At 46.7% G+C, this 13,296-nt stretch overlaps 1 protein-coding gene across 1 annotated transcript in view; it reads left to right on the top strand.

Moving 5' to 3' along the window:
- Positions 1–11,757, top strand: part of LOC104542881 (traf2 and NCK-interacting protein kinase-like) — a gene marked incomplete at its 3' end in the record, with an annotated part of 33,087 nt that extends 21,330 nt beyond the window's left edge. Inside the window, exons 7-11 of the mRNA XM_010187343.1 lie at positions 3,886–3,940; positions 4,726–4,804; positions 8,876–9,051; positions 10,673–10,739; positions 11,553–11,757. Of these exons, the coding sequence (XP_010185645.1) occupies positions 3,886–3,940; positions 4,726–4,804; positions 8,876–9,051; positions 10,673–10,739; positions 11,553–11,757 (582 nt within the window). The remainder of the gene's footprint in view (positions 1–3,885; positions 3,941–4,725; positions 4,805–8,875; positions 9,052–10,672; positions 10,740–11,552) is intronic.
- Positions 11,758–13,296: the final 1,539 nt, after the last annotated feature.

Genomic DNA, 13,296 nt, shown 5'->3' with positions numbered 1-13,296 from the left:
AACATGCTGTATTTGCTCTATTTACTCTGGAGGGAAGTCAGGTCAGGTTTAGAAAGGACAAAATCACATCTTCTGGCCTGCAGGCTGATATTCACAGGGAGATCTGAAGGCTGCCACACAATCAGACGTTTGGGGGGCTGACCTACTTTTCGCATGTCTCTTGCCTGTTTGAAGTTTATTTTTGGATCGGTGGCAGCACAACATTGCTGCTGAGTTGTAATGTGGCACAGAGCCCCGTGCCATGCAATGGGTCCACAGGAGGGTTATGAGTCCCACCAGACAATTCAGACTACAGTGAGATCCGCTGTTTAAAGCAAGGACAGCTTGATATATTTTATCCTGTTTCTGCCTTACTGCAAGTTTCTGAACACACATCTGTAGACATGTCCCTTGGTTTTTGTTCCTTGGTGTTTTGTAGCATACAGAACTTGAATTTCTAGCTCTAAACCCTCTAAGGTCCACTGAGCGTGTCCAGAGAGGAGAGCAAGACACTAACACATGAGCTTTGAGAGGAGAAGCTAAGACATACATAAAGCTCGCCGTGTCTCTGTTCGTGTGCATGCTGAGGTCACTTTACAAGGTAGTATTTAAAAAAGGGCTTTGAGACACTCTGGTGTGGAGCTAGGTAGCTGCTTCCTAACAGTAGACACTATAGTATACTGCAACAGCCCACCATCACAGGCTGCAATTACTAATTACTCAGAGCAATTTTTGAGAGATGAGGGATTTTAAAGTACCCAAGCGATGCATTGGTATTGCAGCTATTTAAGTGCATTAGTCAACTTTTGAACTGATGGTTTTCCAGAGAGCAGCTCTCCAGTGTGAGTTCAGACTTGGGGTTACATAAATCGTTAATGATAAGGACATGTAGAAATAGTTTAATCTGCAATTACTTAATTCTCTTTGATTAACCAATTACAACAGGCGTTTCCTCAACTCTGCTGATGGCAGTGCTTCATAGCAGGGCTGCAGCCCGTGCGAGCTGCTCTGGCCCTTTCTCCACTGACAGCCAACTGATGCAACGCTCTAATTTATTGCAGCTTTTTATTATTTTTTTTTTTTAAAAGAGACTGATATCTTCATAGGCTACTTTCTACCCTCAGAAATCCCTGAGGTTTTTTTTCCTCTTCCCAGAATAACTAGGGCACTTAATATGCCGTTGACTGATGCACAAGCACTGGGACCAGAATCCCGCTATTGTCCCCAAGAATCAAACGCTCGTAGCGAGCCGGGCGCTTGCGTCTCTGAAGTTGGCGTTGGCCATTTTCCCTTGGCTGGGGTGGGAAGCAGAAGGCTGATCGCTGCCGACACACTCACTGCAGGGTGTTTTGAGAGCCACTGGACATTAGTCCGTACCCCGCATCACATCCCTGCACCTGATGCTCTTCCTTTGAAGTAAGGAGGGGAGGATGTAAATGCTAATTTATTTTTTTTTAAAGAGATGCAAATCAGATGCTCTCAGGTTTAGCCAACCAGCTTGAAATAGTGAATACAAAAGATGAGATTTATAGGGTGAAAAAAAGAATCCTCACAGCCTTAATCTGTTGGACAAAAAGCCTCTGATCTCACTGTTTTCTTAGCCAGAAAGAGATGCCTGTGTAAGCTATGGAAGGAGGCAGTAAATACCTCCTCACAAAAATAAACCACTTTAAAAAAAGAACAAATAGAAACCCCACATTGTTGAGGTTATTTGTTCATTTTTCCTCCAGCCAGTCTTCCTTTTTTTTTTTCCAGAGCTATCTTGTCAATAAGCTTAGAATCAAAAGGGAGGGGAAAAAAAGGCAGCTTGCTTCCCTTCCCAAGACAATGCAAATGTATTAGCACAGCATCTTTTTGCTGGGTGCACTGAAAAGCTTTTCAGGCTCAAAAATAAAAACCCCACACAAAAAAAAGCCAAAGCCTGAATTCCAGATTGAGTTTTCAGCTTTCTCTGGGAGGCTTAGGGAGGTGATAATCCCTTTCTATATTGCTCCAGCTTTAAGATCACTTGGCATCTTGCGCGTAGCGCTGGGCATCTCGATGTGGAAAGACACACTAGGAATTTGTAAGGGGTTCAGCATTTTCCCAGAGGGAAGGGGTCATGTGTGCCGAATCATGTGGAAAGACTGTGATAATTAAGTATGCCGCAGAAATCCCAGCTGACCAGAAACAAAGAATGGTTGAGGCTGTCCTGTGTGAAGGCTGGAAATAAGATTTGAGAGAGAATTTTTAAGCAGGTACAAAGGCGTATAGCAAGGACAGCATTTGTTAAGTGAGAACTTGAGTTAAAAAGGACGAAAAGTGCCTTGAAATAGAAAATCTAATTTTTCTTTCCTGGATGGTGTATGTTAGAAGGTGCCTGTGGTCCCTAGAGGTGCTTTCTAGCTCTGGCCAAGCTTTTGGGGCTCTGAGCTGGGAAAAAAAACCCCAAACCTTTCTGGGATTTACTTGCTAAATTGCGGGTTTAAAGGCTTGAGGCAGTTTGAAAAGGGCAGCTCTTGAAACAGAGAGAAGAAAACTGAGGTGGGATTACAGGGACATGGCAGAGAGCATGGCGAAGGGACAGCAAGATGTGAAACCTGGGGGTGCAGGAGGAAGGGTTGGAAGGCAGAGTCCATCCCTTCCACCCTGAGATGTACCCATTTACAATGTTTATTGGTTTTGACATGCTAACTGGACTTTAGCTGTTCTCCAGAAAACATCAGCTGCAGCTACATAGCATCAGGCTTGTTCTGGTCCCCTGTGCACACCAGCTTCTGCCCTTGCCACTGCTGCCCCCCATCTCAGGCAAGTCCCTCCATATCCCCTGGAAATGTGTCAGAGGCTGCACTCGAGATGAAGGCACCAAAATTAGTCCGGGTCCTGTTCCTGCTGCATCGGGTGCTGGCTTGTGAATCATTAGCAGCCCTGTACACAGTGTCCAGAATAATGAATTAGCCGCCTTCTGCCAAAAAAACAAGTTGCAGCAGTGCCGCTGGGGAAGGTGCTCGTTTCCTCTCACCGGGCACGTACTGCCTCCGCCTCCGCTGCTGACATGGGGGCCGAGCCGTCCTCTGGGGCTTGCTACTGGATCTCGAGGTGCAGCCGCAGCTCAGCAGTGGTGGTGGGATGATCGACGGGAGCTCGCTGCTGCTCTCTGCCAAGGAACTGGGGGTACAAATGTCCCTGTTTGCAAGGGCAAAAAATGGAAAGAAAAATGATACAGATATGAAATGAAAGGAGTTTCCCAAATGGGTGTGTTCTCTGTGCTCTGATCATTCAGGAGACTCAGCCTGCCATGTGACATGAGGAAGGTTTGGAAACAGCGTAAATAAAAGTGCCTGTTTGTCCTCCCACTGGCAAAGTGCTGCTTTTCAGGCCCCCATTTAATGAGCAGTCCATGATACAAGAGTCTCCTGAGGTATCTCAAGATACTTCATGTTTTTAATCTATCCCAGGCAACCTGTTTTCTGTGGAGCTGTTTCAAATCCCTGGATCTGTCACCCAGCTTTAGCCAGCAGCCAGATTTTCTGCTTAGCCCAGCTGTGAAGCCAGGGAGCAGTTTGTCACCAGCTCATCTGAGAGCTGGAGGTTTATTCACTGAGGCACAGGGCTTGTTAAGATGTCCCCACCAGGAGACCTCCAGGTCATCAGCATCTCCCCAGACAATGTCCTCACCACAGCTACTGGGAGCAGTGCCCCAGTGAGGTGGTTGTATCCCACACCAAAAACACCTTGAAGACTTTGAGATAAGTCTTTGGATAAACAATGGGGTTGAGAGCCTCCTCTAAAGCTCCAGCACATGGCAGGAGGGTGAGACAGGCTGCTAAGGTGTGGGTCCAGGGGCTTGCTCCCCCCTTCACCTAGTGCCCACCACTGTAACGATGCTCCCCTGCATCACCTGTATCCCTCTGCTTTCTTCTACAGAGCGACTTGTGGTCTTTGGGGATAACAGCCATCGAGATGGCGGAAGGCGCTCCCCGTAAGTAGATTCATTGCTCTGCTTTAATTAACCCCGGGCTGTAATGTGCTGGGGTTTGCTGAGCATCAGCCTGTGCTCAGTGCTGTGTAAGAAACACTGTGCAAAGGTTTTCCCAAGCAACCTGGTGTTGCTGAGATGGAGCTCGCAGCATCCATGGGGAGAAAGCTGCTAGGGCAGCATGGCCCAGGAGACAGATGGACAGTGAGCAGAGGCACAACCCCCTGTGTAGCTCCTGATATGTCACTTGAGTTTCCTCAAATAACATGGAGACGAAGAAGGAATGTATGACTTGAAGCAGGGAAAGCACTGCTCCTCAGCGCTGGTGTTTTACCGACCTCCGTATGGACACAGATAGAGGCATGCTGAGTTCAGCTGATGCTTCTGCCCAGGTCATACTGCCATGGTTTTTCAGCATTATCCTGAGACTGTCCTTGCGTGCTGGTAAATGCAAGTTAATAAAGCAAAGCATAGTGGCATGTGGTGCAGCTGTACCATGCTCTGGGCCCATTGTTGTCACACCTGCAGGGTGCTGGGGACACATGTGCAGGAGTGCAGGCATTTCCAGCCTGGCAGTGCTGGGGACATCGGCTTTTACTGAGCTCCAGGCTGCTGCTGGGCCAGGGGTTGTCTATAGGGGCTTGTTGCTGCAAGTCCTCCTGCCCTGTGGGTCTTGTAGCTTCAGAGGAAACTTGGGTCTCCCCAGTTGGGTGTGTATGCTCTTTAGGAAGCCCAGGAGGTCTGCAAGACCCTGTGCCATATTTAATGCCTCTTCTTCCACATTGCAGCTCTCTGTGACATGCATCCCATGAGAGCCCTGTTCCTCATCCCCCGCAACCCAGCCCCGAGGTTGAAATCAAAGAAATGGTGAGTCTCTTTCTCAACTTTCGATGGCTGTAAAAATGTCTCTGGAGCTACTTGTTGCTGCAGCCCGGACGTGCTGGGGATTTGGTGTTTACATTATATATATATATATTTATATATAGCTTCAAGGGTTGATGATGGACCCCAGCATCACTCTGGTGAGTGCAGGTTTTGTGCCATTTTGCAGCACAGAGTCAGCTTTTCCAAGGCAGTTCCTGCAGCCTGAAGCCAGATTACACTTTGCTTGGCTCCCATTTGTTTCCAGTCAGGTTCCGTTTTCAAGTGGAAACTTGTATCCATGCCAAAAAAAGGATAGTTTATCTTGAAGACCTAGGAATGCAGAGATTTGTACTTAGTTTGGACTTTATTTTAAAATTTTACAGGAAAAAAATACATCACTGTTTTGAAAAAGCAGGGCACGCCAATAGAAACTCGTAGGAAAAATATTCCTGAAGCCCAGCAGATGTTGTTTTGTTACTGTATGTTCTGTACCGATGGAGCTGGAGTCCTTAAAAACACTCATCTTTGGTTTGTGCTGTTTGCTTGCTCCAGGTTCAGTGGTGGTTTGGTCAGGAAGGATCTGCCAGATGTTAGAGAGACAGCACTTCCCCTTGCTCCCAGATAGGCTGAGCTCGGAGAGGGAAGTTTTGCATTATTCTGTGAAATTATTATAGTTTTGAAGATTTAAAAAAAAAAAGTAATTGCTAGGTATTGAAAACACTTGGTGCCAGAGCAGCAGGTGTTTTGTTGCTGAGAGAGGAGCAAGAGGGGCTTGGAGTCCTCTGCATCAGATGAATGGTGATGGGGTTTTAGGACCAGCCCCCTAAAAACTCACCCAGGCTTTGGCAGGAGGCGTCTCAGTTTTGTCAGCCTGATTATCAACTGCTCCAGGAGGAGGAGAAGAATCTTTCCTGTCTGGCTCGGCAGAGGGTGTTGAAGATGCTTGCTCTCCTTGCGCAGCCTTTTGAGGATACCATCAGTCAGCCGAGAAGATAGTTTATACACTCGTTTTCTGCCAGATCACCAGTCTCCTACTTTATTATCCTCACTGCCACAGCACAGAATGGATTGTAAGACTTGAGAGTTTATTTTTTATACAAAAGTGCTGTTTATCCAACAAAGGCTTCCTCAGCCTCCAGGCAGAGGGGAGCTGTGAAAGCATGTTTTCAGCAGAACATTTCCCCATCTCTTTAAGGTAAAAATGGAGCTGTGATGGAATTTGTATTTTTGTCCCTGCTCTGAGGTACCCGGATGTGCTTTGTGCAAGCCAGAGTGTTGCTGGGCACCAGCTTCCCCTCACATGGCCGATGACTGTCTCAGGTTTGCACATCTCATGGTGGTGAACCATGGTGGGATCAGCCCTGGGTTCGCTGGTCTGACCAGGGCTTTGTTCCCATGGACAGGATCCTGAGTCTTTTGAGAAAGCGATTGCTTTGGAAGTCATATTTTAGTGAAACTTCAGTTTTGAACCCCTCCAAGGGAGCATGGTGCTCATCTGGCCTCTGCTGTCCCTTCATGAGCAAGCAAGGACCCCTGGTCTCCAGCAGAGCTGGGACATGTGTACTCCAGGCAGCTCCAACCTGTATCCATCTTCCAAGCTTTCATTGCAATGAGAGACTCTAAAGGACTCAGATGAAGATCCAAGTCAGTGCAACTCCACAGATTCCTTAAGAGCAATTTTTTCAGCATTTTCAGCAAGATACCAAGCAAACTTGCTCTCCTCAGCTCATTTCTCAGCTAGAAGTTTTGAGCATGGTCAGAATGGGTCCTGGAGCTCTGCAAACCTGACCCAAAGAGGACTGGAGATGCTTGGCCAGGCTTTCACAGTGGCTTTCTGGCAGCCAGTGGTTTTCACAATCACAGATCACAAGAGAAAAGCAAAATGAAGAAAGGTTCAACTTGAACCTTGAGTTCATCCTTGCTTCTGTGTGCAGCAACTCATGAAACTACACCAAGTGGGCAGACCATCTTTCTCCTGACAGGAAAGAAATCGTGAAGTGACTCCTTTGACTTACCTTTGAGGGTAAGTTAGGGGAAGCTGAGAGTGAAGGCAGGCATGGGAGCAGGCCCAAATCGGAAATCCCAGAGAGGAAAATACGTCTGCCGCCTACTAAATCCTTGAACTCACTTTTAAAATAGCTTTCTGTTCCTAGGAAATTGAAGAGTCTTTGGTATAATTTTCTTTCCCAGTTAAAGCCAGCCAGCAATGAAGCTTTGTTTTCTTCACCTCACATTTTGCAGATAAAATGAATTTGAACTCTAGTGATGTTCCTGCAAGCACTCCCTAGCCCTGCCTTGTAAGAGATGACAAAACCTCTTTGTTAATGAGGTGATATTTGCACTCTGATTCCACTTTTCATCCAAGCAGCTGCAAAGACTTTGCAAACATTTATTTAAGCTTTGTAAACCCCAAGAGCTGGAGGTGTGTGTGGTTCATGAAGAAGGGCTGACCTGCACCCGGTGAGGGGGCTGAGATGTGTCATGGTGTCCTCCTGGGTCAGAGTCAGGGAGAAAGCTCTTGTCTTCTGCTCCAGCCCTGATGAGGGCTGAACTGTGCCACTGGACAGGCTTGCTTTTTTGGAGAGGATGATTTCAGGAAAACCAGAGGCATGAGCTGGTCCCTGTCCATAGCTGCTCAGCTAGCTCAAGGCTGCAAAGGTGTCTTAGGAGGATAACCTTTTAGCTGCTTCACCTTGACCGTATTTGCAAATGCTCTGGACCACACATCCAGGACTAGAGTCTCTCCAGCTTCACACCAACAGGGGAGAATCATATTTTAGAAGCGGATATTTTTTTGGATTGTCCCTTCTGGATACACTGAGACACTGGGTTTCTTGAGGCAAGGTGGGGAAGGAAGATTTACTTGTTAATAAAGCTTGGAGGGAGGATTTAATTGAATCCAATAGCGTATTTTATTTTTGCATCTCAATTTGTATGGATTAACACTTAAAAGATAAGTCAGTTTTAGTCTGACAGCTTAAAAGTAAAATCCCTGAAAGCTTATTGTTTTACTTCTAATGCAATTCTGTATTATCTGTTGGCTTCTGACATTAATTTACACTCATTTTTCTATTTGCTAAAGCAACACAGAGTATAGTGGCCTGTCAACATCTTTCTTTCTTGTAAATCTCTGTTCTCTTGGGTTTGTAATGTGGTGAAATTAGTTCCAGGAAAACTTTTGATATGCAACACTTGAGACTAAGAGAATTTTGTTTCTTAAAAGATTTGGTTGGAATTGTTCTAGCTGAGATTGAATTGAAGTGTTTGCAGAAAGGCAGGCCGTGAGGAGGGGCTGGGCTCTGCCACTGGCAGCCGTGTTCCCACCTCTGCCTGAGCAGTGCTGCCCGATGATTGTGTCCCAGTCACTTGTGTCTGTGATCGCAGAGACCAGGGCACGGTGGTCACCAGGACCAGGTGGGTCAATAATGCTGCTGGGTCTCCCTGTGAAAGCAGGGACGGGCTGTAGGCAGTGAGCATCACCCAGAGGTTGGCTGAGCTTCAACAGGCTGTGTAATGTTGGGTGGTTAAATCTAGAAAAAAGCATCGTCCTAGCTTGTCCCCACTCATCTTCAGAAAACTGCATCTCTTGAAACACTGCCTAAGCCCACAAAAAGTGAGAAACAATCCATTAAGGAATTGCATTTGTATCTGTATGTGTTGGGTCTCGTTTCTGCCTGCACTTTCACAGAGGGAAGGGAAGAGGAACACTTCCTTGCATTTTCCTGGTTGCCATTGATGATGCCTGGCTTTGGTCATACTGATGCTTCCCAACTTTCTCCAGACTCAGAACAGTTGTTTCTTGTAGTTGTACCAGGAAGGCATAGATAGGAGTATGCATGGGAAGAGGAGGAGAGGAGAAAGTGATAGAGGACACATGTGGTGGTGCTGCTTTCAGATGATGCTAAGCATCAACAGAGAAGCATGGGAATCCTCTTGGAAGGCTTCATCTGAGCCAGAACTGCGTAGCCGCCAAATTATCTTCTTAGATACCCCCAGGTTTCTCACTTTCTAATATGAGAATCAGTATAGTTACCTGGGTTTTTTTCTGTACCTTCCTTTTCTGTCCTTGGCCAGGTCTAAAAAGTTTCAGTCCTTCATTGAGAGCTGCCTAGTGAAGAACCACAGCCAGAGACCAACCACGGAGCAGCTGATGAAGCACCCCTTCATCCGAGACCAGCCCAATGAAAGGCAGGTCCGCATCCAGCTCAAGGACCACATCGACAGGACTAAAAAGAAGCGAGGCGAGAAAGGTTAGTGGAGCAGCAACACTGCAAGCAATCCTTCACCTCTGCCGTGTGCTTGGAGATCCCTAGGGCAGAGCAAGGTGCATCCGTGTGGGTAAAAAATGGGTAGAAGGAGGAAGGCAAACAGGAGGGGGTTGCTCGTTATGTCAGTATCAGCTTCCCTTATTCAGATGGCTAAGTTTGTTTGCAGTCTGGTGGAGTGAAATAGGTGTGGTTCTTCTGTGTGGCCACGCTTCTTGTGGTTTTGAGGTCAGATTGTTTTGTTTGATTTGACTCCTCTCGGTCATTGAAATGAAAATAAATATCCATAACAAAACAATCAGTGTTCATACGAAGCCTAAAGGTGATTGTCATCCCAGCCAAGCAGGGATTTTTAATCTTTTTTTTCCTGGTGAAAAAATGGTGTCTTTTTCATCCAGGTAGTAATTTCCACATGGAACATTTAAGCTTTGATTCATTAAAATGTGCGTATAAAATTTACATCTGCCTATATACGTACTGGCGTGTGGGAGGGAGAAGCTGCTAAGCTGAATTTGTCCCAGCTCACGTCTTTGATGCCAGCTCTGTTGATCTACGTGACATTCGTGCTGCACCAGCCATGAGCAGAGTTGTGCAAACGAACATCTAGACAGGACCCTTGCCCCAGAGCTATTCTGTTGACTAGGAGTAACCTATTAAACTGAATGTTTTCAGTGAACTCTCCAGGCCCTATCAAAGTCTTCTGAAAGGAAGATCAGATAGCTGTAGAAACTTGTTAAAAGTGCTCAGCTGCTTGTGAGCCGAATTTTAATTTGAAAGCTCATTTATAGAATCCAGCAAATTAATATGTCGCTATTTCTCTTCTTATTGGTAGCGGTATTAATTTTTCATGCATACCTTCCAGCCCCATGTAATAGATTTCACTACAATCAAAACAATAAAACGGGATTCCAGTGAAGTATTAAATGTGTTTAGTCTGGCAAATGAAGGCTGGACCCTAGAGATGGAGAGTAATTGGATAAATGCGAGCCGTTCTTTTCCTATCATTCCCTTCATCCGATAAAGATGATATCCCAATAGAAATCACAGTATGTAGCACAACATTGCAGTTGGGCTTTTATGTAGATGTCTTCATTGCTTGGAAAATACATGGATTTCCGTAGGAAGAGCATATGCTTGGAGAGAGAGGAGTTGATGCCTTCAGAGCCATAGTTAAATCCCACCTTCCAGAGCCTGTGGCTTCAATAGCTTGTGATGCACCTGCCTTTGAAGAACACTCCTGAAGAGGGGGGTCACTCACTGTCATACGGAGATAAATTCATATTTTATGGACACTCCCCATCTTTACGTCGAGTGCTGTTGGTTGTTGGGGCCGTGCTGCCCGTGGCACTCCGGCCTGGACTGCACCCCTCTTCTCGGCCAGCACGGGCATGTGAGGTGCCAGCTCACATGCTGGGAGGTTGCCCATGCTTCCCTAGCCTTGCTGCCCCCAGTAAAAACAGAAAATGGAGAAAGTTAATGCTGCTTATTCTTTGTCATGAGAGAAAAAGAGAGTTGTCTGTTCTGCCTTCAGGGCTCTGGGGTTTTCAACCACTGGAAAAAACAAATGAGTCCAGCAAAGGGCACTGATGAGCAATTCTGTTCCTAGATGAGACAGAGTATGAGTACAGTGGAAGTGAGGAGGAGGAGGAGGAAAATGACTCCGGAGAGCCCAGGTGAGAATCAGCGTTTCATTTCTGCCCTTACATCTCATAAAATTGGCTTGGATTACAGGCTCACATGAACTAGAGATCGAAAAAGGACAGTGTGAGCACCCAGTCCTGCTCCCTGGCAGAATGGGATATTCCCTCTGCTTGATGGTGTGTGGGTATCCACTGATGGTATAAGTCACTTTGGCCGAAGGCTGGGGAAGAAGACCCGGGTACTCCATTGCCGATGAGATCTGCAGCATGGTGGTGCTGTCATGGGAATGAGGGTATTTAGATAGGGAAAAAAATGTGAGGTGAATTTAAAGATGACCCTTTAAAATGCTGTTCCTTACATCCAAGTGTAGCTCACTGTTTCTATGTGACTTTTCACTGTGAAACCTCCCCAGTGCTGCTGTAAGCAGACTAGGGCTGGAACTTTCTTTGGTGACATTTTTTCAGAGCCGTTGTGATTAGTATCAGGTTATTCCATTATTTCACTGAGATAATGTAGTATTTTAATAGCTGGCAATGATTCATGTTAAATGTGCTTTGTGAACAGCTAAATATAGTGTGTGCCACTGCAGCACAAAAGACCTTGGTTAGAAACTTAATGTAAAGGAAACCTTTAGCAAATAAATAGCTGATGAGCTGTGAACAGAGCGCTGTGTCTTCTGCCCTGCCCCAACATTTGTGGTCCCTCCATCTGCTGCGGCCCAAGCTCTGTCGGGTGTTGGGATGAAGGGAAGAGGAGCCACGGCGGAAAATCACACAGAACTTCCCCTGCCAAGAGGTTTAGGGGTGCAGGGAGGGGATCCTCTCTGATGCTTCTGTCTTACGCAGCTCTATCCTAAACCTGCCCGGGGAGTCGACGCTGAGACGGGATTTCTTGAGGCTGCAGCTGGCAAACAAGGAACGGTCGGAGGCGCTGCGCCGGCAGCAGCTGGAGCAGCAGCAGCGGGAGAACGAGGAGCACAAGCGGCAGTTGCTGGCTGAGAGGCAGAAGCGGATCGAGGAGCAGAAGGAGCAGAGGCGAAGGCTGGAGGAGGTAACTGTCCAGAGTCGAGCAATGGGCTGGCAAAGGCTGGCTTTGGGCAGAGCAGTGGCATTTCTGGTACCAGTCCCAAGTGACTGTTCTCAGCCTGGTTTAAGATCATGTCCTAACCTCTCTAGTCGGTAACCCAAAATGTTTTGTTACTCTGGACAAACCCCCTGCTGATACTTTTTGCATTTCAGCCTCTTTCCTCACCACGGTAAGTGTTGCCAACTCTTGTGAAGATAATAGAGCTGGTTTGCTGTAAATAAACCCTTGAAATATCAAACTAAAGTGAATCCGTGGAACTCCTGAGCATCCCATTACTGGGGTGATAGCTATATTCAGTTGAGGTGGGCAGAGCTCTTACTGGTCTGGGTATCTGTCAGGTTCATTACTGTTACTTGCTGCTGTGAACTGTTACAGTTGAGAAGAAGCGGAAAAGCTCCATTTGCCCTTTCCCTAGATTCATGTGGCACTTGTGTCCACAGTAATCCCCAATTTCAACTTTAGTCCTTCAGTCCCTGCCAATTACAATTTCTCTTGTGGGGAGGGGCAGATGCCTGCCTGACTTGTGCAATGATCCATATGTGCCCCGAAGCACAACATTTCATTACCCTTGTCTTAACATACCAGCTACAAATGTGATCGGTCATAAAATTATCCACCCCATTTAAAATCCAGCTGCAGGATTTGACCGGGTGACTTTGGGTGTCCCTTGGTTGCGCAGCCTGGCTGCATTCTCTATATGAAGCACTCGCTTTTGGTTTATCTCTCAGTTCCTGGGTTGCAGATGCCCACCAAAGAATAAAGAGTGGGTTTCTCCTGATTTGGGGGTTTTGATGTGGTTTTGCACAGTGAAAGCTTTTGCCTTGCACTGAACTCATCCCAGGTGTCTCATGGAAGGGTTCATACATTAAGGGCAATTAAATTAGCTTTCCAAAGAGGTCACTGATCTGTCTGAATAAAGGACTTGCAGTAAATGGACTGTTAGAGCAGCCATCTCCTTAATTTTTGCGAACCAGAGTGTCGCTTACATTTAACCTGCCTCTTGGTGTGCTGGGTAATGCCCCCAGGCCAGGGGCGCAGACAGGAAGGAATTTCAGGCAGCTGATGGTGATGATGATGTTGGTGGTATGGCCCCCTCTTCCAGGCAGTCCTCTGAGCCCCTCCAGGGCAAAAGCCAACACAGGCAAATCTCAGGCAAAGCATTTTTTCAGTCTGGTAAATATGTAGGTCTGCTGTGTTGTCAGAGCGCAGCGCATCACGCATTCAATACATTGTAGGTCAGGCTTGCTTGTGTCCTGCACCCTTCCCAAAGCCAGCGAGCTGCTTTGAGACAGGACAGGGTCTGCATGTAGACGCACCCTGAAATCCCCTGCCCCAGTGGATGTTTATCTGAGGGCTGTCATAAGGACGCCTGGTTCTGCCTTTGTCCCAGCCTGCTTGCTGCAAGCAGTACAGGAGCAGAGCAACAGCAGAATAAAAGCAGACATCAGATTAGCTGCAATCCTGTAATGAATACAATGCTTGCTGCTGTATTATTACGTTTTC

The sequence above is a fragment of the Mesitornis unicolor genome, unplaced genomic scaffold (genome assembly GCF_000695765.1).
Source record: "Mesitornis unicolor isolate BGI_N332 unplaced genomic scaffold, ASM69576v1 scaffold14876, whole genome shotgun sequence".
In the NCBI taxonomy this organism is placed as follows: Eukaryota; Metazoa; Chordata; class Aves; order Mesitornithiformes; family Mesitornithidae; genus Mesitornis; species Mesitornis unicolor.
Note: the sequence above shows the minus strand (reverse complement) of the source record. Positions and strands in the feature narration are given on the sequence as shown.